The sequence below is a fragment of the Callithrix jacchus genome, chromosome 14, assembly GCF_049354715.1.
Source record: "Callithrix jacchus isolate 240 chromosome 14, calJac240_pri, whole genome shotgun sequence".
NCBI classification, from domain to species: domain Eukaryota; kingdom Metazoa; phylum Chordata; class Mammalia; order Primates; family Cebidae; genus Callithrix; species Callithrix jacchus.
Window position 1 is genome coordinate 85332501 of NC_133515.1, and position 26375 is coordinate 85358875.

Here is a 26375-nt window from a genome sequence, read left to right on the forward strand (position 1 = left end):
GTTTTTCCGACTGACAATTAGAATACTATTTCTCAGGATGAACAGGAAGCTGTGTTCACAAAAGGCATGGTTATGCAAAGTCGGGATCAGCCAATGCGCTTTGGGAATTTCTCCATTCCAAGCCCATGTGTCAACAAAGCCCTTTCAGCAGTTTTGGGAAGTAAGGCTTATGACTGAGATGACCCGAATGAGGCCGAGAGAGCTCCAAACAGTGTCCCATGTCACAGAGCTGACAAATGGCAGAACTGGAGTCAAATCTCAAGTGTCGTGCTCTATTCCTGTGAATCAATCATGATGATGTTAAGGTTACTTGAATAAGACATATGGCCGTAGAAATACGGGAAAAGATTGTAGGGCTGTTGGGATCACAGACATCACCATTCAATAAGTGAGGACAGTCAGGACCAACATCAGGCTCTCTGTATCCCAGTAGTTAGACATCGGGCCAAGATAACTGGAGACAGGAAAGCATTTCTAGCAGAAAAATAACCCTAAGACAAAATCACAATCATATTGTCATATTTTAAGTGAGTGGCAAGCCTGATAATTCTGTTTTCAGATGCAGATCCCATTGACCAAGTATTCAGTTAAATGAACTCTTATAGGCACCTTCTGAAAACAGATACATCCTGAGGGCCACAGAGACTTTGCCCACCCACCCTCAGTTTCTAAACTGGGATCACAATCACATCCAAAAAACATATCACATATTCTGGAAAACATCAGTGATATGGCTTGGCTGTGCCCCACTCAAATCACATCTTGAATTGTAGCTCCCATAATCCCCACATGTCATGGGAGGGACCCGGTGGGAGGTGACTGAATGAACAATGGAGGCAGATTTTTCCTGCGCTGTTCTCATGATAGTGAATAGGTCTCATGAGATCCGATAGTTTTATGAAGGGCAGTTCCCCTGTATATGAGCTCTTGCCTGCTGCCATGTAAGATGAGCATTTTTCCTCTGTCATTTTCTGCCATGATTGTGAGGCTTCCCCAGCCATGTGGAACTATGAGTTCATTAAACTTCTTTTTCTTTATAAATTACCCAGTCTTGAGTACATCTTTATTAGCAGCATGAGAACAAACTAATACGATCAGGAAACCTAGATGGGAACGTTAAGCCCTGGGCTTTACTGCACATGTGGCTTCGGCTTCCTGAGCCATACACCCACTGAGATTCAGACTTAGATCTTGGTGATGTAACTTGTGACTCAGTCCTTGCCTAGGACATCCCAGGCCCAACTTTATAAATTGTGTCAGAGCCTTCAAAACAGCGAAGACCCTCTGGCTCCTGTCCTGCTTCCAGCTTTTCCTGCCTGTCCCTCTGTCATGGAGCTATCCATGTCTGTGGCTCTGCATGAGGTGAGGTACGTCCGCTGTCTTTTCTATTGGCAATCCTGTTTGTGATCTACTGAAACTGGGGCCTCAGGACTCACAGGAAGGCAGCACATCAGTAAAAGACCACCTGGTTTCTTCCTATCTGAGTAGCATCAGATGTGACTTCACCTCTCTGAGCTCCAATGCCTTCATCTGTTGAATGGAGATAAGAATCTGGCCTACTTCACAGGGATTAAGTAAGATGATCATGTAAGGTGCCTAGCATGGTGACCAGCCCCAGTGAGCCCTTAGCAAGTGTTATTACTTGTTAATACACTTCCCACAGGCCTTCACAGAAGTCCTCCCCATGAGGGTCAGGGCTCTTCTGTACACACACCAAGTGTTGCCAGGAACGAGACTGTAGTCAGACCTCCCAGCTTTACTTCATAATAAGAGACAAAATCAAGAAGGGTGAAGTGTCATGGAATTGATGGGCATAGCATTCTTCTCTTTTTTATGACCCTTCTGTTTATTCTGCAGTATTTGTTTCCAAAGCTCACAGTCGCCTGAGGATGCAAGGCCTCATCCAAGGGATTGATGTGGACTGCCCCAGGGGGGCTACCCTTTAAGGCCCTGCCACCCCACATTCACCTGGAAACTGGGCAACCTTCAAGGGGATGTCTTTAAAACTAAGGGGAGCTGCTGGTCCTCTACCTTGAAAATGACCCAAGGTGATTTAGGAAACTAGTGGGAGGTCTCTGGGTTAACAGGATCAGGGTTAAAGAGTTATAAAGGGCCTTGATCCAAGGGATTCTGGGGAACCTGAGGTCAGTCTAGATACAATGGAGGATTGTTGGATGTTCTGAGCCCACTCAAGGGGAGACCCAAGTGTTCAAAATTCACCAAGCTGCCTTTTCCCCTTTTGTGGTGTTATGGAGAGTAGCTGGAACTTTCAGGCAATCTCCTTGAGTGTCCTGGCCAGGCACGTGGCCCTGGTTGGGAGGCCTCCGTCTGTGTCTGAGTAACCCATACTGGGCTTCCTAGGCACAGGGCTTAGGCTTGACTGCTTTGTGAGTCTCACACATTCCTGGAGGCTGTATTTCCACCCTCAGGTTCAGAGTGTCCAAGGTCGGTGGTCACTGACAGCTCTCCTACAGCCAGGAGTTTTGATGAGGGAGAGTGGGTATGTCTTCGGGCAGGGTTACCACTGTGGTTTTCTGATGGCTACTATTAACACTCTTCTGAATGGCCGTGCTTCATACTAAAACAATGCCTAAAAGCTAACTGTTAATGAATTCAGTTTTTAAAAATGTGATTCATACCCTGGGAGATATCAGGAAGTGAGTATCAGATGATAAAAATGCATGAGCACACACACACGTGCAGGTATGTGCACACACACTCCATCCTGCAGCAATATCTGCAAAACTCACATGAGCTTTGCTTTTTTTTTTTTTTTTTTTTGAGATGGAGTTTCCTTCTTGTTGCCCAGGCTGGAATGCAATGGCATGATCTCAGCTCACTATAACCTCCACCTCCAAGGGGCTCATCCAAGGGGCTGATGATTCTCCTGCCTCACGGGTTCAAGTGATTCTCCTGCCTCAGCCTCCTGAGTAGCTGAGATTACAGGCATGCACCACCATGCCTGGCTAATTTTGTATTTTTAGTAGAGAGAGGGTTTCTCCATGTTGACCAGGCTGGTCTCAAACTCCCAACCCCAGGTGATCCACCTGCCTTGGCCTCCCAAAGTGCTGAGATTATAGGCATGAGCCGCTGCACCCAGCTGAACTTTCCTTTATATTTCTTTGAGGATCTGGAGGCAAACCAAGTCCCCATTGAGTGTGATGTACATTCAGCCGCCTTCTAAAGGAAATCTGCCTCTTGGGATGATGAGTCCCTGTTTAGGGGCAGCAGCTGCTGAGCAGAGACGGGCTGGGTGAACAAGACTGGTGGTCTGTAGGTTTGGTTGTGTCAGTCCAGGGTAAGCCTACAGAATCACTGGCCTTCAGAGCTGAAGGGCACCATGGAGAGTACATGCTCCATTTCTTTCATCTTTCAAATGCAAAGAAACAGACCTAGAGATGGAAATGGACCTGCTGGGGTCTCAGCTGCTCTGTGCAGGACCAAGCCCAGAACCATCCTCACTGCTCAGCTGGAGTCCTTTGCCTTCGTAGAACTTGACACTTCTCTCAGCTGGCAAATCTTTTCCAGAAAGTTCCACTACCTTACCTTTCTTCCATGATGGAAATGACAAGAAAGTAGGTAGCAGAGATTTCACGTATGTGATCAGCAGATCCTGGAAAGTGTGTCCTTTTCTCATCACTCTTTTTCAATGGGCAGATTCTCCTGGGCCAAAACAGAAAGAGGTCAAGGTCTCTGGATCCTCCTGAAGGTCACAGTCATTCTGCAAAATGGGCCTGATATTGAGAAAATATAGATCTGTCCCTATCAATGAGAAGCCTTTTCAGATATGAAAAGTTTGCAGGTTTTGGGTCTAAGAACAATCAGGATAAAACACTCCATAGGTTTCTCATCTATTGTGTAATTTAATCTTTGGCCCTAAATTGAGATTCTGAAGCTGCGGGAGAGAGACGAACATTACTGGATATTCCGCATTATCCAGTTCTAGGTCACTTTCTGGGTCTGCCTTGGGGTAGTCCTTTGATTCGGGGGCAAGAAAACTTTTTAAGCCTCAGTTTCCTCACCTGTAGAGAGAAAGAATCCATCTACTTCTCAGTGTTGTTCCGCAGATGAAAGAGTGATGGAAGGAAAACAGCCAGCGTTCTGCCTGGCAGACTGCCAGGAGGGGCTGAGTGAATGTGGCTTCCCGCCTCTGCCCCTGGGTGGGTGTAGACCTGCCTCTGTGGTTGTGTTGCTTAGGGCTGAGCGCTGTGCTGACGCCCTAGACCCAAGTCCCACTGTAAAGTAGATTCTGCAGTCTCTACCTCAGAGGCACTGAGTCAGATGAGGGTGAAGGAGAGAGATTTAAGAAGCACACTCAGCCTAGAACCTCAGAGAAGACTCAAGGAAAATAAGATTTAACCTGGTGTTTTAGACAAGACAAGTCCCAAAGTATTATCGCCCAGGAGGCACTGAGGCTGGTTTGAGAGAGAAAAATCTATGTCTCCACGTTTTATAAGAAATTAAATCAGACTGAAGAAAAGTCCAATTCAGTTTCACGCAAGTGATTACTAATGTTAACTCCATTCCTATTTAAAGCTAGAAAGTACAGCTTTAACAGCTAAAAGGAGGTTGCTACAACCAAGAATTTCAGAAGGAACTCATTTGATAATCGGGTCATTTGCATAGTCTGTTTTACTAGGCAGGATCTGGCCCAAACACAGCCAATTATCACACTTAACCTCTCCAGAGTTCAAAGATCCCAGAATTAATATGCTTGGTGCTGGGATTGCACATTCCACTGTCAGTTTGTTGAATACACATGTAGGGCACATTTGCTAGGCAGGAGGCAACTCAGTTGGCTCGCCTCACCTCTGTCTCAAATAGAAATAGGTCATCTTTCATTGGAGGATAAAAATCAAGATAGAGATGGCTGCCGAAGGGAAAGCTTGATAATTGTCAATGTGGGATGAGAGTGACTGGTGGTTTTCTCTCCCTTCTTCTGAAGTAAACATCTACCAACGTGGATGTGTCCTGTGGACCCTCCCCAGAGGAGTTACATTTCATGGCTGCACCTCTACTTATTAGTCATGTTTCATGGCTAATCCTTCTTTGTCACATTGGTGTTGCAAAGTACAAAATGTTGGACCAGTTTTCTCTTTGTAGTCTGCTATGAAAACCAGGTGTCTTCAAATACATCTTGAAGATTAAAGCAGCCTGTGGCTCCTGGACACCAACTCTGAAGCAGGTGACTTATCAACTCAAAGTGAGAGCTACCCATTTCAGCTTGCCACTGTGAAGGCGAGTCGTCTGAGTCACGAAAGGGGAAAGTGTGCTATCCTTAGGACCGGAAGGATGGTAGATCCTGGAATGTAGCTGAAGAACAGAAAGACACTCAATGCAAGTGTAATTGAAGGATTTTTTTCTTCTCTCCCACACCTAAATAGTTTGGTTAGTGTTAACGAGAATATTTTGCTCCCACTCTGCAGCAGGGCCAGCCGTCTATGGGTGTGGACACCCATTAGAAGACAATCCAGTGATGGGCTGCCTGCCTTAGAATCTGCCCCCACTGTATTCTGAAATTTCCAACACCAGACTTGTCTTGGAGATTGGGGTAGTAGTGGCCTCAGAAGCAGCTGTTAAACTGCACAAATGCTCATTGGGACACAGCACCCATTAGCACTGCCACAAAGATTGAGTTACCAAATTAGCTATTATAACTCTTCTGAGACCAAGGACTTTGGAATCTTTAAAAAGCCAGATCAAGAGGGAACTTTAGAAAACATCTGGTCTAGATTTTATATTTGAAGAACCTGAGGCCCAGAGAGGTTAAGTGACTTACTCAAGTCACCAGCAAATCAGTGGCAGAGATGGAGCTGTAGCTCAGGTTTCACCAAGTGCTTGTTTCTGGAATCATCTCATCTATAAACGCTTTGTTTTGCAGATGAGGAAACCAAAGTTCACACATGAGCGATAACTGGTCAAGTGTGGACCCAAACTGAATCCCTCATATTGTCTGTCCAACCCTGTCACATTATCCACTTTTTCTTGTTCCCATGGCTTGGGGGAGAGGATGAAGTAAGAGGTGGTTGAATGTTTTGTGTCTTGGCATCTTCTGTTAATCCAGCAGCCAGCTTCGAGAGCCCACCATGTGCAAAGTTCTTCAGCCATTTTGGGTAGTAGACAATGAACAAGGAAGGGGAAGAGAAGCTCAGTGGCTCATGTACCCTAAAAGTGGGGCAAAAAGAGTCTGCCCAGAGAAGCCCAACAAAGATCAACACATCCCAGGGCATGGCCCCTTCCTGCTTCCCTTCTTTCTCTCTTCTTACCCAGTGACCCTCCCCAATCACTCCCCAAGAGAAAATAAACCCTAATTAACTGATATAGCCTTGGCCCTCCTCTCTGGAGAGGAGATCGAAGTGTAGATTATAGAGCTGGCAAAGCAGGACTGTGAGCAAAACTCCAGTTCCCTACAACCGTTCCCTTATCATCAGAAAGGACAGTGCCTGACTAGCATTTTTCAGAGCATCAGCTATGGACCAGCTCCATTTTTATAGGCAGTACATTTTAATTTTTTTATTTTTATTTTTTATTTTACTTTAATTTCCAGGATACAAGTGCAGAATGTGTAGTTGTTTACATAGATATATATGTGCCATGGTGGTTTGCTTCACCTGTCAACCCATCATCTAGGTTTTTTTCCTTTGTGGAGTGTGGGGAAGGGCAGGCAAGTTTTATTCCCAGCCAGGCATGGAGAAGGAGAGAGTGTTTGCTCTAAAGACAGCTTCTCCCAGAGCAGTGGGAAGCTGGAGAATGTTACAGGGTTAGACGTGGGGCAGGGGCTATGTACGCTTGTGTGCAGAGGAACTTCAGACACCAGGTGCAGATCATGAACATGCTCTTCATATGACACATGCAGAAAGTGGCAGCGATTCTCTTCTATGGGTGGGGACTTCAGCATTATAATGATGTACTAATAATCTAAAGGTGACAGGGGCCACTGCTTCTGGTATGCTCTGGTTTTGTGCAGGCCTTATCTTCCTCTGGTAATTGGCAAAGCATCCTGAAGTTCCCAGGCCATCCAGAGTTCTTCTTGTTCTTTCTTCTTTCTTCTTTCTCTTCTTCCTTTAAGTTCTAGGAAACATGCACCATGTACAGGTTTGTTACCTAGGTATACACCTGCCATGGTGATTTGCTGCACCCATCAACCCATCGTCTACATTAGGTATTTTTCCTAATCATATCCCTCCCCTAGACCCCCACCACTATGTGTGATATTCTCCTCTCTGTGTCCATGTGTTCTCATTGTTCAACTCCCACTGATGAGTGAGAACATGTGGTGTTTGGTTTTCTGTTCCTCTGATAGTTTGCTGAGAATGATGGTTTCCAGCTTTATTCATGTCCCTGCAAAGGACATAAACTCATTTCTTATGGCTGCATAGTACTCCATGGTGTGTACATGCCACATTTGTTTTATCCAGTCTATCATTGGTGGACATTTGGGTTGGTTCCAAGTCTTTGCTATTGTGAACAGTGAACAGTAAACATACATGTGCATGTGTCTTTATAGTAGAATGGTTTATAATCCTTTGGGTTTATACTTAGTATATACTTAGTAATGGTTATATATCCAGTAATGGGATTACTAGGTCAAATGGTATTTCTAGTTCTAGATCATTGAGGAATCGCCACACCATCTTCCACAATGGTTGAACTAATTTACACTCCCACCAACAGTGTAAAAGTGTTCCTATTTCTCCACATCCTCTCCAGCATCTGTTGTTTCCTAACTCTTTAATGATCACCATTCTAACTGGTGTTAAATGGTATCTCATTTTGGTTTTGATGATCAGTGACGATGAGCTTTTTTTCGTGTTTATTGGCTGCATAAATGTCTTCTTTTGAGAAATGTCTGTTCATATCCTTCACCTACTTTTTGATGGGGTTGTTTGTTTATTTCTTATAGATTTGTTTACGTTTTTTGTAGATTCTGGATATTATCTCCTTGTCAGATGGATAGATTGCAAAAATTGTCTCCCATTCTGTAGGTTGCCTGTTCATTCTGACCCATCATCTAGGTTTTAAGCCCCACATACATTAGCTATTTTTAGGCAGTATGTTTTACCACCAGTTCTTACAGCAAACTTGAGTGGTAATTATCAACCCAATTTACAGGTGAGGGAATTAAGAGACAGAGAGGTGAGTTTTCTTGCTTGGAGTCTCTGGGCTGCTAAAAGCAGAGCCAGACTTGGACTCAGCCCTCATGGGTTGCTTGGGCAGGCTCTGCCCCCTCACCCTCAGCCCCTCTCTGTGTCTTCAGGTAACTTCATAAGATGCAGAGCTTCTCACCATTCAACCTGTTAGTTAGCTCTGGTTTTTACCTACCTTCTCTGAGAACACCTCCCATAATATGAGTTACAGAAAGGGCACATTTTATTCTCTTAGGCCCCTTTTCACCAATACAGAGCTCTGTGGTATTGACAACTGATCTCCCCTGGACAAGGCAAAGAGTGTGGAGGAGATGAAGGCCAGCCTCCTAGTGTGGAGTGGAGGGGGCTGGAGAGCCACGTTTGGGAAATGGTTTGTTCCACTGACCCTCGGCTATTATTGCAGGTCTGGAGTGCAGCTTTGACTTCCCCTGTGAACTGGAATACTCCCCTCCACTGCACGACCTCAGGAACCAGAGCTGGTCCTGGCGCCGCGTCCCCTCCGAGGAGGCCTCCCAGATGGACTTTCTGGATGGCCCTGAGGCAGAGCGTTCTAAGGAGATGCCCAGAGGTAAGGGAGAGGCCACTGGTGATGTCCTGGGTGGGTCAGGACCAGGCTGGAATGCCTATTTCTGTTTGAAATGATGAGACTTCACCCCCATTCTGCTCTGTTTACTTTGAAACCTGCTTTTGATATCTATGCCTTTCCATGACTTCTCGGGCCATGCAAGGAAGGGACAAAGACAAGTCCCTTCTCAAGATCAGCCCAACCCTTTATTCTTTCACCCAGTAATAAAAGTAGGATTTCATAACTCTCTTCCATGCAGATTTCCCTGTAAGAGAAAGTGCTGATCAGTATTTGAAATGGAGTTGCCAGATAAAATACAAGAGACCTTATTAAATTTGAATTTCAGATGAACAGCAAATGATTTTTTGGTCTAAGTGTGTCTCATGTGATAGTTGGAACACACTTAAACTGAAAACTATTCCAATTATACAGAACCATTCAAATGTAATTGAGTATCCTGCATTTTTATTTTTACTGCCAAATCCGGCAGTCCTACTTTGGAAGGTATTGTAGAACTGACTAAATGTTTGTTTCAAAGCCGTTCATAAATACTCAGGTGGCATGTTTTCTTGGTGTGCTGCTTCCCGTGCTTCTGAGCTGTTTATGAATGTCCCCTTCTTTATTATCAGGAAAGGGAGTCTCAGAGGAAAGTAGTGGGAAGTTGTTAAATATGTGCTGAGATTCTTAGAGAGAGACATGGAGGCACTAAGCCCTAGTCTAGTCTTAGGTCTCGCCAAGCCAAATCTTAGGGCTCTCGATATCTTGGACCCAGAAAACTCTACTGACTCCGAATCGAAAGCCTATGTCTCTGGTTTTTAGGGAGAAGTAACAACTGAAATGGCAATGGGCTTATTGGACATTCAGGGTATTTTCTTCAGTTGGCAAAGCACTCCCACCTACACTCTCTCATTGGATTCCAATGAGAGGGGCAGGGCAGATAAGAAAACTAGTCCTCAGAGAGGGGAAGTGACTGGCCCAAGATCACACAGCATGTACATGTGGGTCCAGGGCTAAATACCTGCTGTGATGAGTCCTAGACAACGCACTTTGCACCACATCATGCTTCTGTGTTTGTAGCAAGACCAGGACCAGAGCCTGCTATGGGCCAGATTCTTGAGAGAGATCATCTCGGGCTCATGCTGCTAGAGAGTCTAACAGGTCAGGTCTTGGGTAAGCTGATGAGGGAGATTGGAGGTGGTACAAAGACAACTAATGTTCTCAGGCTTATACATCAGCCTCCATCTTGTCATCACAGAACTACAAGAGACTTTCTCTTCTAGGTACTTTACTGGGCTTCTTCTATTTCTATGACTTTCTTGGGATTGTTTGACCTTGACTTATATTTTAAGGTGCTTTTCCCTGGATAGTGATAGGAATTATAGGGTATGTGTGTGTGTGTGCACGCGCGTGTGTGTGTGTGTGTGTGTGTGCGTGCGTGTGTAGGTGACTGACTCTTAACCTAAGAGTACATCATAATTCTTCTGGAGAACTTATATAAAATACTACCTAGATCCTATAACCTTAGATTCTGATTCAGTAGATCTGAGATGGAGCCTATGTATCTATATATTTTACATTTTTTATTAGGAAATTTAGCAAAAAGTGGATAAAATATACATGCATAGATTGGCGATTGCAATAAAACCAACAACACTTGGATTCTCACCACCAAGCTTAAGAATCTGAACATTATCAGTCTTTTTGGAGCTTCCTCTGACCCACCTAGATCACAGACTTTTCCCCACCCTCCGAAGTAACCACTCTCCTTCATTTTCTGTGAATCATTTATTTGCTGTTTTTCATGGCTATGCCATCTATGTATATAGCTCCAAACAGCATATTGACTAGGTTTGCATGTTTTCAGCCTTGTATATAAATGGGATTATACTGTTTTGTCATCTGCTCACTTTGATACATGTAGCTGTGATCATTTGCTTTTGGTACTATATTAATCCTTTGCATAATATCACAGTTTATCTCTTCTACTGTCATTGAACATTTGAATTATTTCCAGGTTCTTGCTATTGCCAGCAACACTGTTGTAAACATTTTTGTATATCTCTCTTGGTGCACATGTTCAAAAGTTTTTCTAAAACAGGGAACCCTAACCCATAGGAAATTTAGCAAAAAGTGGATATAATATACATGCATAGATTGGCATACTGCAGACTGGTACCAACCATGGCCTGTAAGGAACAGGACGCATAGCAGGAGGTGAGTAGCAGGTGAGCCAGCATTACCACCTGAGCTCCGCCTCCTATCAGATCAGCTGCCACATTAGGTTCTCATAGGAGTGTGAACCCTATTGTGCACTGTGCATGCAAGGGATCTAGGTTGCATGCTTCTTATGAGAATCTAATGCCTGATGATCTCAGGTGGAACAGTTTCATCCCAAAACCATCCATGGAAAAATTGGCTTCCATAAAACTAGTCCTTGGTGCCAAAAAGGTTGGGGACCACTGCTCTAAAGTATATAACTAAGAGTAGAATTGCTGGGTGATCGAGTCAGTGCATCCATCTTCCATTTCATTAGGTAACATCAATCTGTTTTCCAAAGTGGTTGCACCAATTTGCACTCCCACTAGTGATTTATTGGTATTCCTCCCCATGGCTTTACCTCCTCATCAATATCTGGTATTGTCAGACTGTATTATTTTTGTCTGTCTGGTGAATGAAATACAGTATTCTATTGCAGCTTCAATTTTCATGGAAGTCTGTTTTATTTTATTTTTCAGAAGTTTCTTTGGTGATTCTGAGGCATAATTGGGCTTTTTATACTTTTAACTTACCCCCATTCAGACTTACTGTCATTCAACCACCCCCAGGACTATCTCCAGATTCCAACACTTAACCTCTAGAAACATGTACTTTGGGTCGTTACAGATTTTTTTTAATTTTATATTCCAGGAGTGGAATTGTGATTGCAGTTCAGTGAAATTAAGAGAGAGGGACAAGTAGCAATTGTGTTCTTTGTGAATTCCATTGATGTTATGGAGTCACACGTTATAACTTTGAAAGTTGGTGCCTTAAAAAAAATTTTAAAAACAAGCCAATAAATTGTGTGTTTCACTTGGCGATCTGTTTCTCCTTCTCCATCCTTCACCTATGATTGCGGGCATGTGCAAATTACACTGAGTGCTGTGAGAAAACAAAAAAGAAGGGGGAGAGCAGAGAAGGAAGGAATAAGATAAATAAATGCTTCCTTCTCAGCATTCTGTAGCGTGAAAACATTATCAATACCTTTACGTTTTTATGAGGCTGGATCCCAAGGGTCAGTGCACACACTAGATGTGCTTTTCACATTAGATGAATCCATCAGGATTGGAATATCCATTTTTTTTAAGTAAATGTGTCAACTTTCATTGCTCCGAAAAATCATCACTCTTAGAATCAGGTACTAGTTAGAATTAACTAAGGATGATGGTGTGAACAACCATAGCAAAAGCTGCTGTGGATGCACCAGCCTCCAAGCACATCCAAACATAACTTAAGAGAGGCTCACCACTGTTAGAAACTTCTGCTAATTTTTCTGGAGTCTAATGGAGGAGTCTCTACTCATACAGCATTGATCAGTCATGGAAACAAGATCAGCCTCGCAGCCCTCCCAGGAACTCTACTCCTTCAGTAATGACACCGAGAGGTGTTTGGAATTTCCAGGAATGGGCTTCTCATCACTTTTCTAGTCAGTTCATTATGTCACTACCCGTTCCCTGAAGTAGCATTGTTCCTCACAAGCATGTAATCAACTCCCTTGACCTTCATGGAAAGAAGTGAAGGTTCAGGAAGAGAAAGCAACCTGTCCATTCTGCACAGTGGCAAGCCGGGTCCTACATTCCAATCCTAACTCCCAGAGCTTTAGAGTCTCATTTTCTCGGTCTTTTTGGCAGAAAGGTTGCTGGTGGTGAAGATGAGAAGTGGGGATGGGTTGCCCTTAGTATGATATAGTCACTATTTTGTTTTCTAACTCAGCATTCATGGGTTGAATACTATTTAGATGCTATTGTAATATTTCTTGTCAGGTATAGAAGGACCAGAAAAAGGCAGCAAGATGATACCAATCAAAGATAATGAACTGTAAGTGTATAAATTCTGAATGATTTTAATTTATGGTCCCTGTAGCTGAGAATAATAAGGAAGATACAATTCAGAGCAGTAAGATAATAAAAAGCGATCATTTTGATGGAACATAATATTATAAATTAATAACATCTTGAAGAACCATCAGATCGAGGCATTCTGTGACTTTTTAAGAAGTGCCAGGGGCCATGCTGATGTCTAACTCCTTCCGGTGTTTTGGAATGTAGTCAAGGGAACATATCTGTCTTCTCTAGCAAGCAAGACAGGATTTTACTCTGTAGCGTGAATCCTGGCTTAAAAATGGAAAACACACTCTCAGCCCATCCGCAGAGCCCCCTCCCTAGCGCCTAACTCACAGGCACACACAGGAAAGATGGAAGCAGACTCTGCAGTGAGGAGCCTCACATTCTTCCTGGACCAGCTCAGCCCTCTCCCAGTGCTCCGACTTTCTGGTTCTTGCTTTGTTTTGTTTTGCTTTTGTTGGAGGGTTTGGATGCAACCCTGCTACTGAGGTCCTTCTGTTCATCAAGATGGCTTTGCTTTTAAAAGGTGGTGGAACACTGTCCTGGAGCCCTGGAGTGGCTAAGGATGCTTTCACACATGACTAGGGTATTGCAACACCAGAATGGGGTCATTCAATTTTTTTTTAAGATGGTGTCTTGCTCTTGTCACCCAGGATGGAGTGCCATGGCATGATTTCAACTCACTGCAACCTCCGCCTCCTGGGTACCAGTGATTCTCCTACCTCAGCTTCCCAAGTAGCTTGGATTACAGGCATGCACATCATTCAAACTTTTGATACACCCTTGTGTATTAGTTTCCTGTGGCTGTTTTAACAAATTCTTACAAACTGGATGGCCTAAACAACAGAAATGTATTCTCTCTTCATTCTAGAAGCCAAGAGTGTGAAATTAAGATGTCTGCAGTGTTCGTACCTTCTGGAGGCTCTGAAGGAAACCTTTCCATGCTCCCCTACTAGCTTCTGGTGTTGCTGAGGATCCTTGGCATTCCTTAGCTTGTAGATGTCTCACTCCAAACTCTGCCTCTGTCCTCACATGGCAGGCCTCCTGTGTCTCTGTCTGAAATCACAGGACATATGTTATTGGATTGAAGACCCACGTTAAGTCCAGCATGATCTCATTTTGGGATGCTTGATAACATCTGTAAATACTCTATTTTCAGATAAGGTCATCTTCACAGGTACCCAGGGGTCAGGATTTGGACATATCCCCTGAGGGTCACACTTCAGCCCACTATACCTTGGTTTTTCTCCCCCTGCATCTGGGTTGGCATGTGGATCCCATGCACCTGTGGGCTGTGAATTCTTAAACCCTTCAGGAAGTCTGATCAGACAGGTTCAGAGGAACAGATTAATACCAGCATTTCTCATCCTTTCTTCAATTCCTCCCCTACCCCAATAGTTTGCCACATTCTTAAAAGGATCCCTGAACACCTCTCAAGTGAACTGTATCCCAGGAATAGCAGGGACCTGAGTTACCTTTTGAGCTGCAGGTGCAGTCTTTGTGGGAAAATTCTCTCAGTATATAGCCTCCTTGCACCCACAGTCACTGCAGCTAAGTGGAAGAGTTGGCTCTGAGTCTCACCTCTGACTCGTGATCTTTTGAGGTGTTGATAGACTACTGGAATGATAAAGGTCTGCTCATTGTTTCCTCCCTCATCAGTGAAACTCATCATTAGCCACCCTTTCTGCCTTCAGGCTTCATTTGCTGATTGATGGGGACCTCTGATACCTACATGTGGATGGGTTTGCTGCTCTTTCTGGAGAGCAAGTTCTGTAGGTGAGTAAGGGTAGGAGATGTCCTCATAGATGAGGACAGGCTGTCAGTAAGATGGAGACAGATGACCTTCAGAGCTGGAGAGTTACTGATCTTTATCTTGAGAGCTCTGCGGTTGTCCCTGCTATGCACCACTGCAGAGTGAAATGTGCTAGTGCAGGCTTCAAGTCTGGCATTTATAGCCCACAGGGTTCAGTGGTCACCCTGAAGTTCATCTGGTCAGTGGGAGTCAATAATTACACACTTCACTTTGTCTGTAGGAACAGCCTTTAGCAAAGACCTCTTGTTTTAGAAGAATGTTGAAGTTGGGGGAACAGTCAGGAGAGGTAAGAAAACTGGAAGAAACACGTAATCGGAGTGACTGCTGATCACATAACACACACACACATACTCTCTCTCTCTCTCACACACACACACACACACACACACACACACACACACACACACATACACACACACACACACACAGAGGCAGAACAATGTTTCTTTCTTTTCATCTGTTTCAAACCAGATGATCTCAACTGGGACTGTCTTTGCCAGGTATTCACAGGCTGCAGCTCCTGAGAGCTCCCTTCCCGTGCTGCTGTGTCCATGGTCAAGTTTCTACTTTAAGTCAATGGTCTCTAAACTATATTTTGTTGTCTGCCCCATTGGTAAAGTATTTTTGAGCATGTACTCCTACCATGTTATAATCATCAATTATATGCACTTTGTGTGTCTAATTGTATAATATTATTTATTAGCAAAGTCTTCTTTTCTTTTTTAGATAAATATAATTATAGCCACACACCTGTCCTCTGCAAATGGAATCAGACTTCCTTGTTTCCTAAGTCATTTCACCCTGGCTCAAGCTTCCTGATGTCTCTGTCCCTTTTCCAGTTCTTTAAGCTTTTTTGTGGCAGGGTTCTCCCTGTCCACTTTCTTCCCATTACGTGGACTGTGCTGGCCAGGGACTCCTTCACCAGGAAGGCCTCACAGACAGCTCTAGCCCCTGTGTTCCTTCTTATGTTTCAAAGACTTTTATCCTCTTTTCCCAGAATCAACATCATTTGTAAAGGAAAGAAATAACTTCTTGGTTGAGTGCTACTGACAACACTAACTCCCCAAAATCAAGAGATATCTTTATAGAAATTCTTGTTTCCATTTCAACTGACATACCTAAGGTACAGGCTACAACCAAATACTTCCTACTGGCTTATCTAAAAACTACCATGTGGCTGTTTATGATGGTGAAAAACTAGAAGTACTTAAATGCCTAAAATAAGGAATTAGTTAATTAAAATATTGTATACCTAAAATATGATACCACAATTAGACTTATACTTTGTAAAAAAAATTATACTTTGAATAATATGGGGAAGTATTTGGAAGCTATGACTAGGTTTCAAAAAGCAAGTTAAAGAAGGTGTGTCAGTAGAAGTTGTTTGTAAAAGGAAAAAACTATATATGTACATAAGGAGAACGTCCATAAGGAAATATTCCAACATAGTAGCAGAAGTTATTTCTAGATGAATTAATTATTAGTGATTTTCATTTTCTTCGATTGCTTTTGCTCTTTTCCAAATTTAAGTTCATTAACATGTGTTCTTTTTTATAATAAAACATGCTATTATTTCTTAATACAAAGGGATCAAAAATTCTCATTTGAGACTGTATTCTATTATCTCTTACTTTGGGGAGAAATGTCAACTATTTTGTGCCACAGCAACAGTCAAAAAAGCCCAGCCAAAAATCTTGGCTAGGATGCAGTAGGCAAGCAGACAGATAAGCTGGTTATCTTCCTGCCTGCCTGCCTAGGGACAGCACATTGGCAGCTGGCAGGGGCTCCCAAGTCCAGAGCACCCCACCCCCTACCTCTTTCTGCTTGGCTTATCCTTGAAGGATAGGAAAAGGGAATTGTAGAAAATAAGTGTGCAGCAGGTTCAGGAATATACCCGGGGGCAAGCCCAGCATCTAAGTGAGAGTGCAGAAACACACACACTTCAGTTCAATTTTTGCCCCTGCAGACTTACCAGAGGGCTCTGACTGCTCATGCCTTTCATTTGAGCATGATTTCTCGTCATACTAAGGTCACTGGGTGGATGTGTGGCCTTTTATCGCTGCCTCCCTTCTGGAATTCACCAGGAAAGCCCACATTAGTTCTCTGGTTCTGTTTGCAGAAACGTGTCCCTTGTCTCTCAAGCCATATGGTCCCTGACCCTTAGATCTGGACCCTTGAGCAACCACATCAGCAAATCGTGTATGATTCTTTCAGCCTAATGTGATTCTGATACAACTAGGAGCTGGAGCTTGGGCTCCTGAGAAGGGTTGCCTCAATGAGTGGCATGCTTGCCTCAGGGGTGGACCTTCTAGGGAAGTGTTGTTCACCTTCCCATCAGGACAGGCCTTCCTGGGGTGTTGGAATGGACTATAGATGTCTGGTGAACATGGCACCTCTCCTTTTTTTTGAGACGAAGTCTCACTGTCACCCAGGCTGGAGTGCAGTGGCACAATCTTGGCTCACTGCAACCTCTGCCTCCCAGGTTCAGGCAATTCTCCTGACATGGTACTTCTCCTAACTGAACCTCATGGGTCTGCCCACATGGCAATGGTGAGCTAGGCATGTGGGCAAGGAAAGAAAGACCAGCTGGGGAAGCAGAGGCCTGGCTCTGGTCCCAGCTCTGCCATTAGGAGCATCATTTTACCTCTCCGGGTCTTAGGTTCCTCATCTGTTAGGTAAGGTCTTTGACTAGATGGTCAATAAGGTCATTTTCTTCTCTAAGACAAGGGTTGGGCATGTCCAACACGAATGATGACCACATATCTGGCATAAAGCCTGTGAAGCACAGAAATCTCTGTCAGCCCAGGGAGAGAGACCCACCTCCCAAGGTTTAGCCATGGTTTCTGGAACCTAAATAGCTCAATGATTCAGGTCACCCTTAGTACCACAGTGCCCAGATAGGATCATTGTCTCCAGAAACCCTAGTGTTTTCTCTGGAGGGAGGAAAGAAGAACTCCTGGCCCATCACAGCAGCTGAACTTGTCAGATTAGATTCTAGAGGCCAAGGAGAGATCACAGTGTAGAGCTACAAACTAGAATTGGCAAAATAATGCTTCCTCCAGCCCCCAACAAGATGTCCTAATCCCTACAACCTGTGAAGATGTTGCTTTATAGGGCAAAAGGGACTTTGCAGGTGAGATTATCTCGGATGATCTGGTTGACCCAATAGAATCACAGGGGTCCTAAAAAGTGAAGGAGGGAGGTGGGAGAGTCAGCGTCAGAGAAGGAAAGTGAAGAAGGAAGCACAGGTCAGAGAGAGTTGGAGATTTAAGGAGGCTACATCGCTGGCTTTGAAGATGGAGGAAGAAGCCAGGAGAGGAAGAATGGAGGTGGTCTCTAAGAGCTGGAAAAGAAGAGGACATGGATTCTACCCAGAATCTCATCCAGAAGGAATGCAGTTCCACCCACCCATTTTAGACTTCTGACCTGCAGAACCAAAAGATAATACGGTTGTGTCATTTTCAGCCACCCACTTTCTGGTAATTTGTTACTGCAGCAATAGGAAACTAACAAAGCTGATCTTGACCAAGTTGGCAGGAAAACTGATACACTCTTGGGGCTAGGGCCAGGGATTACCTGGGGCATGATTCTAGAAGGAACAGGGCTCAGAGGACGGATGGGGCCTTCAAGACAAACTGGCTTAGTTATATTGAAGGTAGCCAATGAATCCTGGCTGGAAATGCAGTCCTTAAACTGTCTCCTCCACTGTAAACAGAAAAAACTTCTCTATGAACAAGATATGGGACAGAAATACACACGAGGACAAGGAGCTGAGACCAGAAATAAGAAGATGCATCTGGGAGTTTGGGTCTTGTAGGGTAAGAAGTATCGAATGCAACCCTGGGGAGGGTCCTGGAGAAGGCACGCTGCTAGAAATGAGGGACCTGGGGTAAGGCTACTCCTTTACCTGTGGAGAGAGCCTGAAGGAGCTGTAACAGCTGCCAAGGACTCGGTTTGTATGAAGCTCTTGTCTGGGGTGGTTGGAGGAGGCAGTGAAACTACTTACAGAGGGGCTGGGGTGAGCTGCCAACTGACTTAGCAATGAGTCCTGTTTCCTGTCCCAAATGAAACTGGCAAGAGTTGCAGACTATAAAGTGCATCTCCAGCCACAATCACCATTGATTCCTACATAGCAAGATAGGTATTATCAGTATTCCTAATTTATAGATGACAACCTAAGATGAAATAGTAAGTTTCAAAGAGAAAACTGAGTCTTTCTCATCCATTGCAATGTTCCAAGAGCCTAGCCTAAGGCTCAGTATAAAATAGTCATTCATTAAATATTTCTTGACCTATAGTTAGAAGCTTGGATAGATGAAGAGGTTCAAATCTCCAAAGCCTGTATCACAGAGTCAGATCTTCAATTCCAGTTTTTGAACACAGAGTTCTTACCATTCTTACCATTATGACAAGCTCTTCTTAAAGCACAGTGCTTCCCAGGCCTGCACCTACAGAAGACTCACCCTCATTAGATGTCTGGTAGTACATCCAGAAGTTTGGGGCATCACCCAGATACCAGTGATACTGGGGTGCCTGCTTTGTTTTATGACACAACCAAATCACATCAATTAGGGTGTCTGGAAGTGAAGTGCAGTGTCTTTAGAGTGGTCTTGGGAAGCCTACTGTCACCTCTGTCTTCTTTGCAGATGGCCAGCATGAGAGGTACTTCCCAAGGCAGCCACAGCCTAAAACTTATCAACCATCCTGGTCACACAGAGATGAGATCCACATGGGATGGTGGAATCAGGTTACTACCACCAGCTGTTTATAGCTTCCCTGCCCTTTTAGAAATGGAAGGAGCACTGTGCTGAGAGTTGAGTGCTAGGTTGGCCATTGGCTGACACATGATCTCAGACCTCACTTTCTTAATTGGCGAATTGAGTGGGTGGGCCAACTGACTTAATTGGTGCATCTATAAAAGTATGTGTGGCTGTCTTTTTGCTTTCCTACTTATTAAGAAACTTTTATTAGTGTTATTGGAGTTTTGTAGCTTCACTGATTTCTATATATCAAATAATACAGATAAGACACATCCTAAAGAAAAATGGGTTCTGCTTAAAAAAAGCCATGAACCACTCAGAATTTATGCTTGAAGAGGTTTGAAAGAAAGCCAGGACCTTGCAAAGAAGAATAAAATAAAATTGTCCTGAATGGGGATAACTACAGAATTATTCTACTTAGAGTGGAAAGATAATCTTTACTCATTCAAGATGGAGAAAGACTGCTTCGGTGTAAGTTGAAGAGGAATCTGGGGGTCATTTTACCTCTGTGGCTCCCTTTCCTGACTTGTTATAAAAATCAATGGAAATAATGCATGAGACCATTCTGTAAACAGGAAAATGACATAGTAGAGCAACACGCGGCCCTGCCTGACAACAGCCATCCAGCCACAGCAGCCGGAAGCAAGTGGTGCTGCTCTGCCTTGATTTAACGATCTTGACCCTAGCAAGCAGGCTTATTGGGCCCAAGCATTCACATATAACATCATATCTGGGAGTGAGGGGCGGGTTAAACTCAGGAATTTTGGATATCACAAAGGATTTGCTGAGAATAGGAGCCCTCACCTGAGGCGGTAATCATGCACATTTACAAATGGAAGTGCAGCAAGCTTGAGAAAATAGATAGGGCTTCAGATCTCATTGTCCAGCTCTTTCTACAAAGTGATTGGTGAGAACCTTTAACCTGGGTAGCGAAGGTTGTGGCCAGGTTATTCTTATCTAATGCATTATGATCCACTTTGAGTTTTTCTACTTCTTGCTCTCAGATCCTTAGTCCTTTTTTTTTTTTTTTTTGAGACAGAGTCTCACTCTGTCACCCAAGCTGGAATGCAGTGACACCATCTTGGTTCACTGTAACCTCTGCCTCCTGGGCTCAGAGGATTCTCCTGCCTCAGCTTCCCCAGTAGCTGAAACTACAGGTTCTCACTACCACACCTGGCTAATTTTTGTATTTTTAGTAGAGACAGCCTTTGACCATGTTGACCAGGTTGGTCTGGAACTCCTGACCTCAAGTGATCCTCTTGCCTCAGTCTCCCAAAGTGCTGGGATTACAAGCGTGAGCCCCCATGCCCAGCTACGTGTTGGGTATTAGTTCTCTCCTAATTGATTCTTATGAAAGCTGTTGTTATTTGGAAATGTGTGAGATGCTGTTTACTTGTTCATAAAACTAGTTGCATACATGGTGCAGAGGCTCCCTGCGTCTCTTTTCTGGAGCACCCTGATCTGTATTTGTGTCGTATTTGCCAACCTTCCTTCTGTTGTGATCAGCATTTGTTGCATCTAGAGACAATAAAAGAAGTATTTTAAATATTTTGCTAAGAATTATGAATTATTGCAAGGTGCCTTTGATGAGAATAGTTTTTTGGTTATATATTACCATGACACTAAAGTAGACAGACATTAAATTTACTTCTGCAACAACAGCTTGGGATGCCGTTTAATCCCTCCATCACCAACATGACTTCAGCTAAACAAATATGAAGTATTATTAAAGTATCATTATGTAGATTAAATAATCTTCCTCTCCTAAGAACTATTTTTCTTCATTTATTAAGGCAATACATTGATACCCAAAAGGAATTCATTCTACAGAGGTATGCACCCAGGCAGTGCAGTGTGTGAGAACTGAGTGCAGTCACTACTCTCTCTTCCATCTCCAAGCTCTATGCACAGATTATATCCTATTTGGAGGCTTTAACTATAAAATAGGTCAGAGCACTGGGAATATAGAACAATGGAGTCATCAAAATAATTAATGCTTTCAAAATGAGGATTTGAGAGAAGACAGGAGTGAGTCTCAGTGCTTTTGGCTAGGCACTTCTCTAGAGAGCACCCATAACTGCCCAGCCCTCAGATGAGTGCTTCATTCATTTCTCTCACTTTTGCTGTCTGTTACTTTTCCATCTCTCTTCTATCCTAGTGTTCTCTGTTCCCCTTCCCTCCTCAATCTCTTTGCCCTCAAAAGCCTTAAGTAATCTTTCCATCAACAACTCTGAAAACAGAGTAGGCAGAACCAGCAAGATTAGCTGGCATGCAGGATAAATGGCTTGCCCTACTAATATAAACAAATTCAGACACCTGTTGGTCTTTTGTGTGACACATACATAGAGATGAATTTAAGAAACATTGCTTGCTAGAAAAACAAACTTAGTTGCCCAAATTGATAAGCGAGGCAAATTCTAGAAGCCTGTGAGAATGAGGAAATAATTAAATAGAACAATATGTTTTAAGTAAGCTTGATCAACTGGGTTCTGTGCTCTTGAGATCAAAAACAAGATGAAAACTCAGTGTCCTTCAGAATAAAATCAGATGTCCAGATGGAGTGAAATAAGGATGAGGCTGGGGGGGGGGGGCGGGGAGCAATGTGCTTGCCCAATAAAGATGCAGGTGAAAGTGATAATCTCAGAGGGAAGTGGGATGGAGCTGTCATAGAGAAAAACCTACTCTACTAGCCTTTGCTATCAGTAGCTTTTGCTATCTATCAACCTTTGCTGATCAGTAGTGGGATAATGCCTACGAATAGCCACTGCACTCCAGTCTGGGCAATATAGCACGACTCCATCTCTTTTTTATTAACAAGTAAAAATAAAAATAAACACCTGAAAAAGAATCAACAGAGACATCAGGCTCCACACACTGCAGGGAAGAGAGACTTCACAGATATAGTCCAGCCAAGTTACTAAGTGAATAAAACTAACAAATATAGCAAAATAAAACAATTGTAACAACTAAAAAAGAACCTATGATAATCTTCAGGGGGAAATATCAAAATTCAGAATTGCGATATTATCTAAAATGTCCAGTTTTAACCAAAATGAGGATGTTTATAAAGAAATAATAAAATATGACTCATACTCAAGAAGACAAAAAGCTAATAGAAACTGTCTCTGAATGTCCTCAAATATTGGATTAAAAAAACAAAATTTTAAAGCAGCTATTGTGAATATATTCAACTGAAAACAAAAAAAGAAGTAAAGAAAAACATGACAACAATGAGCAATAACAACCAAAGAAGAAACTGAGAATTTAACTGGACAGATAAAAATCTTGTAAAAAGAAACCAAAATAGAAAATCTTGAGTTGGAAAGTACAGTAACTATAATGAAGAATTCACTAGACTAGCTCACCAGCAGATTTAAGAAGGCAGAAGAAATTAAAAAATGTGAGGACAAGCCAGTATTTATTTTTCAACCTAAAGAACAGAGAGAAAAATGTTTGAAGAAAAATGTTCAGATCCTAAGAGACCTCTGGGACAACATCAAGTGTTATAACATGTGTTTAAATAGAAGTACTATAAGAGAGAAAAGAAAAGGGGGGCAAAATTTTTTTGAAGAAATAATGACCTAAAACTGACCAAATTTGGTGAAAAAAATCAATTTACACATTCAAGTGCCTTAGAAAATCTCAACTAGAATACATAAAAAGAGATCTACATCTAGATATATCATCATCATATTGTTAAATGCCACAAAGATCTTAAAGTAGCAAGAGAAAATAGCTTATCACGTACAGGGAATATTGAAATGATTAATGGCTGACTTCTTATTTGAAACACTGAAGACAAAAAGACAATGAAATACATATTCGAGCATGTTGAAAGATAAGGAAAATGTCAACAAGATTTTGATGTCCAGCAAAACTAACTTTTAAAAATAAAGACAAAACAAATAATTCCCAGAAAAACAAAGACAGATAATTTGTGGCCCGCAGATCTGCTTTACAATGAATACTAAAGGAAGTCTTTCAGGCTGAAATGAACAATACCGGGAGCTGACTTGACTCCACAGGGAGAAATGAGTACCAGAAATGATAAATGTATGGGTTAATGAAAAAGGCTTAAACAACCTTTTTCTTATTCTTCTTTTAACATCTTTAAAAGATATAAAATTATGTAAATCCACAATTATAACACTATACTGTTGGGTTGATAACATATATTGATGTATATAGGAAAATAATGGCACAAAACATGGAGAAGAGAATAGAATTATTTTGGCGCAAAATTTCTATATTTTAGTAAAATTAGGTTAGTATTAAGTAGACTGTGATAAACTAAGATGCATGTTGTAATTTCTCGAGCAATCACTAGGAAAATCACTCCAAAATTAACAACAAAAGAAAAGTCCAGACCCAGATGCCTTCATTGGAGAAGTCCACCAAATACTTGAAGAAGAAATTATGCCAATTCTTGACATACTGTTTTATAAATAAAGGAATGAATATTTCCCAACTCATTCTATGAGGCCACTCACTATTTCCCTGATCTTAAATCTGGAAAAATAGGTGTGACAAGGAAAGAAAACCCCTGACTGATATCCCTCAAAAAAGATGGGTACAAAAATCTTTAACAAAATATTACTAACCAAATTTAGCAATGTATGAAAAGGATGAATCCTGATAACCAAGTGGAATTTGTTTAGGATTGCAAGATTGGTTTAATATCCCAAACTCAATTATGTAAGCCGTCATGTTAATAGGGTAAAGTACCTAAGCCAATGATTATCTCAACAAAAACAGAAAAGGCAGTTGATAAAATCTAATATCCACTCACGATCAAATTTCTCGAGGTACTGGGAATAGAAGGGAATTTCCTTAACCTGATAAAGAGCATCTATGAAAAACCTACACCTAACAAACGACATCCTTAATGATGAAAGACTAAAAGCTTTTCTCAAAGATTAGGAATAAGGGGCAAATATTTGTTTTTGTTGCTTGTATTCATTGAACCTAGGCAACACGAAGGAAGGAAGGAAGGTAGGAAGGAAGGAAGGAAGGAAAAAGGGAAGAAGGGAGAGGGGAGGGAAGGAGGGAGGGGGAGGGAGGGGGGAGGGAGGGAGGGAGGAAGGAGATGGATTTACCAAGGTCAGATACAAAATCAATATTAAAAAATTAGTTGTATTTCTATGTTCTAACCACAATTTCCAAAATGGAATTAAGAAAGCAATTCCACTGACAAGATCATCAAAAAGAAGAAAATACTTAGAAAAAAATTTAACAAAACAAGTGTAAGCTGTGTATGCTAAATATTGCAGATTGCTGAAATTAAAGATAATATAAATAAAAAGAGAGACATTACATTTTTGGAATTGAAAATATCAATAGTTTCAAGATGGCATTTTTCTCCAAATTTGTCAATAAGCTTAATGTATTTGCTATCAAAATCCCAGGAGGCTTTTTAAATTTTATAACCTAAAATTTATATGCAAAAGACCTGGAGTAGACACAATATTTTTTCAAAGGACAAATTTGGAGAACTTAAACTACTTGATTTCAAAACTTACTGTGAAGCCAAAGTAATGAAGACAGTGTGATATTAAAGAAAGGAGAGGCTTATATATCAATGGAACAGAATTGAGAGTCCAGAAATAAATTTTTAATTTATAATCAACTGATTTTTGACAAAGATGACTGAACAATTCAGTGAGGTAAAAGATCGTCTTTTTCAGGAAATTGTGCTGTAATAATTGGATATTCATATATACAAAAAATGAACAGACTCTGACCTCATACTGTACATAAAAATTAACTCAAAATGTAAGAGCCAAAACTATACAGTTTCTACCCAAAAACATGAAAATGGCAGAACGTCTTTGTAACTTTGGGTAGGGAAAAACATTTTTAGGTATGACACTAAAATCACCATCAATAAAACACATTGATAAATTGTGCTTCATCAGAATTCAAAACTTTTATGTTCTAAAAGACACCATTAAGAAAATGAAAAGTCAAGCCACAAGACTGGGAGAAAAGTTTGTGAATCATACATTGCAGAAAGAAATTGTGTCTATAATATATAAACAACTCTTACAAATCAATAATAAGACTGAACGCTGAATTAAAAAATAAGATTCAGGCCAAGTGCCAGGGCTCACACCTGTAATCCCAACATTTTGGGAGGCCAATGCAGGAGGATTGCTTCATGTCAGGAGTTCAAGATCAATCTGGTCAATATAAAGGGACCCCACCTCTACAAAATTTTTTTTAAAAGATAAGATTTATAAAACTTACCTCAAGGGGATTTAGTGAGAATTAAACAAGATAATGCATTAAAGCTCACATTGGCACAATGTTTGCTATATAGGAAATAATCAATAAATAGTAGCAATAGGTATACTCAGAAAGGTATACTTATTATTTTGTAAATAAACAAACTGAGCTGCAAAGAAGGTAAAGAATTGTCCAAAGACATGCAGAGTAAACAGCAGCATGGATCCAACTGTAACTTTCAGTATCAAAGAAAAAAAAATTTCACAGGTGTTTTTCATACTGGATGAAGGAAAGACATTCCCCTAGCCATTCCATCCTTTAAGGAAATGAGGGCTGGGACTTCTTCCTGGTCTCTGTCCCATCAGGTTTTTCTGGAAGGGAAGGTTAAGGGCAAAGGAAAAGGAAGAAGCAGCCTGCCTTTTTTTAATGGTTATTATACTTTAAGTTCTGGGGTACATGTGCAGAACTTGCAGGATTGTTGCATAGGTACGCACATGCCATGGTGGCTTGCTGCCTCATCTCCCTGTCACCTACATCAGGCATTTCTCCCAATGTTATCCCTCCCCAACCTCCACACCCCTTGCTATCTCTCCCCAGCCCCCCACCCCCAAAAGACCCCAGCATGTGTGATGTTCCCCTCCCTGTGTCTATGTGTTCTCATTGTTCAATGCTCACCTATGAGTTAGAACATGCAGTGTTTGGTTTTCTGTTCTTCTGTCAGTTTGCTGAGAATGATGGTTTCCAGATTCATCCATGTCCCTGCAA

The 26375-nt window shown here is 42.1% G+C and overlaps 1 protein-coding gene across 2 annotated transcripts in view; it reads left to right on the forward strand.

The window, feature by feature from the left end:
- ALK (ALK receptor tyrosine kinase) overlaps window positions 1–26375 on the forward strand; it is a 771141-nt gene that overhangs the window by 236300 nt on the left and 508466 nt on the right. For both annotated transcript variants that reach the window (XM_035272907.3, XM_035272908.3), the window contains exon 3: window positions 8551–8715. In XM_035272907.3, the coding sequence (XP_035128798.2) occupies window positions 8551–8715 (165 nt within the window). The remainder of the gene's footprint in view (window positions 1–8550; window positions 8716–26375) is intronic.